The following is a 3589-nucleotide window of genomic DNA, read 5'->3' on the forward strand; positions in this document are numbered from 1 at the left end:
CGCAAACAACAGGCTGACCGGAAGTTATCAAGTGATAACTCCGCTTCAAAAGCCGTCGTCCGATCAGCCATTTCTCCAACTGGGATCTTTGTTCCTCTTCCGTTTTATTTTTGTAAATTGTTGAAGTGGTTTGCACCTCAGGGCCACCTGAACCGGCTGCTAGCCAGGTTAGCATCTATCCTCACCCTTTCCCTAGTGGGGTCACCTGGAGGTCATCTGGACTAGAGGTCATCTAGTTCAACAGAGACAGACAGGATAAACAACCACACACACACTCACTCGAGGGAGAATAATTTAGAGACCAATGAACCTGACAGTCATGCTTTTGGACCGTGGGAGGAAGCAGAGAGAACCGGAGAGAACCCACCATGCTGGCCATGGTGGGTTCTGGGTCTGGGCCTTCTGGGTAATGTAGTGTGGTGACCGTTCATGTGTCTCATGATGGCTCTGAGCCATGTAGAAAGCCTCAGGCTGGGAATTGAACCCAGAACCTGCTTGCTGCAAGGCAGCCGCCACTGTACAGCTCTTATCATCCATCCATTTATCATCCATCCATTTATCATCCATCCATCATAATAACAGCAGACAGGAAGTTTCTGAGGGTTTTATATTCAGCAGAAATCAATAATCAATAATCAGTTCCTGAAAGGCTTCAGCTTTTCTCCTGGATCTTCCAGATGTTTCTGTAAATTCTCTGAAATATTCTGGACAGGAAACCTTCATCATCATCATCAGCTGAAGCAGCTGGAGTCGTTTGTGTCCATCAGCAGGTTCATAGTGTTTACATCATGTGACCTCATCATCATCATCATCATCATCATGTTGACACTTACAAACTGGTTAATTAACTCTTATAGAAAAAACAGCCATGCTAACATGCTAATGGACAGCAGATGTGACCCATGCAGACCTCCCTCCCAGTCCTCCCAGTTCCTATCTCTAACTGGTTCCCCTCCCCAACCCGCTGCTGTATTAAAAACTTTTTGGCTTCACCTGAACCTGGAACAGATTTTGAAGCTAAATATTCAGACGTAACAAACAGAATAAAAGTTTCTAAAACTACTTCTGTTTAAATAAAGTTCCCACAGTCAGGCTGCAGCTCCAAAGGCCTTCTGGGTAATGTAGTGTGGTGACCGTTCATGTGTCTCATGATGGCTCTGAGCCAGGAAGAGAAATGTTTCTGCTTCCAGTGAAGGTCAGCAGGTCGGTACGCTCTGAGACCTGCTGACTCAGCGATCCTATCAGGCCAAATCGATTGTTATTTATTAATCAGTCTCTCGTTTTAATATCTGAAATCCTGCCAAGCAGCGTTTCCTGTTTTATCCACAGTTTCACTCCAGGTTCTTTTGCCCCTGACCCTCCCAGTAGCTCCCAGTAACCTGTACTGGTCTCCAGCTCCCAGCATGGCTGATCGCCTCAAGCGTTTTTTGAACTAGATTTTGAACTTTGGACTGAGACACACAAACTCCGCCCACTGGCCTTATGGCCTCCAATCAGAGCTGACCACAGCCTCTGTAAGCCCCTCCCTCTTAATAAGCCCCTCCCCCTCCAGCAGACATGATCAGTAAACAGTTGTCATGGTTACACTTCCTGTATCCAACAGAAAATTTTGGAAATGTTGAAGGAAAGAGTCCGACAGCGAGTGGATCTCTGGTGACATCACGGTGACATCATCACGGAGACATCATCACGGTGACGTCATGGCGGTGACATCACGGTGACATCACGGCGGTGACGTCACGGTGACGTCATGGCGGTGACATCATGGTGACATCATGGCGGTGACATCATGGCGGTGACATCACGGTGACGTCATGGTCATGGCGGTGACATCACGGTGACATCACGGCGGTGACGTCCAATGGGAGGTTAGCTCTCGCTCTCCTCTGGAATGTCCTGGAGGTCTGGGGGTCACAGAGCGGCGGTTACCATGGTGACAGTGAGACACACGGCGGGGACGGCGGTACTGACCTCTGGGACTGTCGGAGCGCGGCGAGATCTTCATCACTTCCTCCTCCTCCTCCTCCGGGCCCTCCTCCAGGCCATCTAATTGGTCGACGGGATCCTCGACGGCCAACGGGGCGACTGCGGGCGGCTCGGCCTCCGGCTTCCTGTCCACCTGCTGGGAGACACGGTGGACATCACGGCGGACATCAGGGTTGTTCGCCATCGTCGCGCCGCATCACCTGGCTGTCCGGACGCACCTGCTGGTCCTTGGAGGCGTCGCCCTTCCCTTTGTTCTTCTTCTTCTTCTTTCCAGACCCCGCCCCCTTCTTGCCGCCCTCCTCCGCCTTCAGACGCAGCCGTGACAGTTCCTCCTGCAGCAGCTCCACCTGCCGCCGCAGCAGCACCGCCTCGCCGCTGGCGTCCAGTGCCGCGTCGCGCGACATCGACCGCACCAGGCGGGGGGCGGAGCCCGGGCCGGCCGGGTGGGCAACGCCCGCCGACAGCTCCAGGATTGAGTCCTGCCGATCACCGCCGCCTGGGAGCGGAGCCAAACACACCCGTTACATCACTTCCTGCTTCAACAGGAAAGGCTTTGAGACTGGAGGAACGGACCTGCAGGCCGTGAAGCTGTGTGCTGAGCGCGACCAACCGCTGGCGCACTTCCTGTTGACAAAAAGCGGGTCAGAACTGGGTCAGACCCAGAACCGGGCTCTGACGCTGAGCCGACTGAAAGCTGATTGGTCGAAGTGGAAACAGGAAGTAGAGGTTACCTCATTCAGGGTCCGTTCCTGCAGCTGGTTTCCGTTGCGGTCCTGAAACACAAAACCGGGTCAGAACCAGAACCTTCACAGTCACACTAACTGTGACGAACCGGGCCGAGCCCAGCTCTGGTCCGCCGCCTCCAGGCGACTCGCTGAAACAGAACCTTGTTGGATCGCCGCCCAGAACTGCAGAGCGACACCACCAACATCCCAACTGGGACCAGTCAGAACCTTCATCTAACCCTAACCCTAACCCTAACCTGAACCGGGCCTGAACCGGCTCACTCTAAGTAGAAGCTGCAGAGTTCTGGTGGAAGGAGTTTTACCTTGGAAGAGCTGTTGCTGATCTTAAAAGAACCGTTGACAGAAACTGAATCCCCATCTGAGACAGAAACAGGTGAGGGAGGGACAGGTGAGAGGAGGTCGGAACCATTCCAGGTAAACAGCAGAACCGGTGTGACTCACTGCTGATGTCCTGGTTGCCGTTGGTCATGGAGGATTTCTGATTTCCGGAGTCGGACAGCAGAGCCGCCAGTTTGTCGACTGAAACAAGAAACAGAGAAGAAAAGTCAGATTCAACCAGAACCAAACCGCTGAAAAGCAGCTAAGCAGAGCTAAGCAGAGCCTCCTCACCTTCTCCAATGGCGGCCAGAAGGAGCGGTTCTGCTTTGGGAGCGTGCGGCGTGTCGGCTCTGAACAGGTTCCGGTTAGAGGACGAGGTCTTCGCCTCCACACGCCGTTCCTCTCCGTCTTCTCGCGCCGCGGCCTGGACCAGGTCGGAGAACAAGGTGACCCGCTCCTGCAGGAGCTCCAGAACCTCCTTGTCCTTCTGCTGGATGTCAGCTGTGGAGACAGGCGAGGAAGAGGAGGGACGGGGGGAT

At 53.7% G+C, this 3589-nt stretch overlaps 1 protein-coding gene across 1 annotated transcript in view; it reads right to left on the minus strand.

The window, feature by feature from the left end:
• Positions 1-590: 590 nt before the first annotated feature.
• The window catches only part of LOC129355847 (rho guanine nucleotide exchange factor 2-like), a 14748-nt gene continuing 11749 nt past the window's right edge, over positions 591-3589 (minus strand). Inside the window, 9 exon segments of the mRNA XM_055025461.1 lie at positions 591-1904; positions 1972-2119; positions 2205-2470; positions 2473-2482; positions 2560-2610; positions 2718-2759; positions 3035-3090; positions 3174-3251; positions 3342-3551. Coding sequence (XP_054881436.1) covers positions 1870-1904; positions 1972-2119; positions 2205-2470; positions 2473-2482; positions 2560-2610; positions 2718-2759; positions 3035-3090; positions 3174-3251; positions 3342-3551 — 896 coding nt within the window. The 3' untranslated portion in view covers positions 591-1869.

The sequence above is a fragment of the Poeciliopsis prolifica genome, unplaced genomic scaffold (assembly GCF_027474105.1).
Source record: "Poeciliopsis prolifica strain line A6 unplaced genomic scaffold, Auburn_PproV2 SCAFFOLD148, whole genome shotgun sequence".
In the NCBI taxonomy this organism is placed as follows: Eukaryota; Metazoa; Chordata; class Actinopteri; order Cyprinodontiformes; family Poeciliidae; genus Poeciliopsis; species Poeciliopsis prolifica.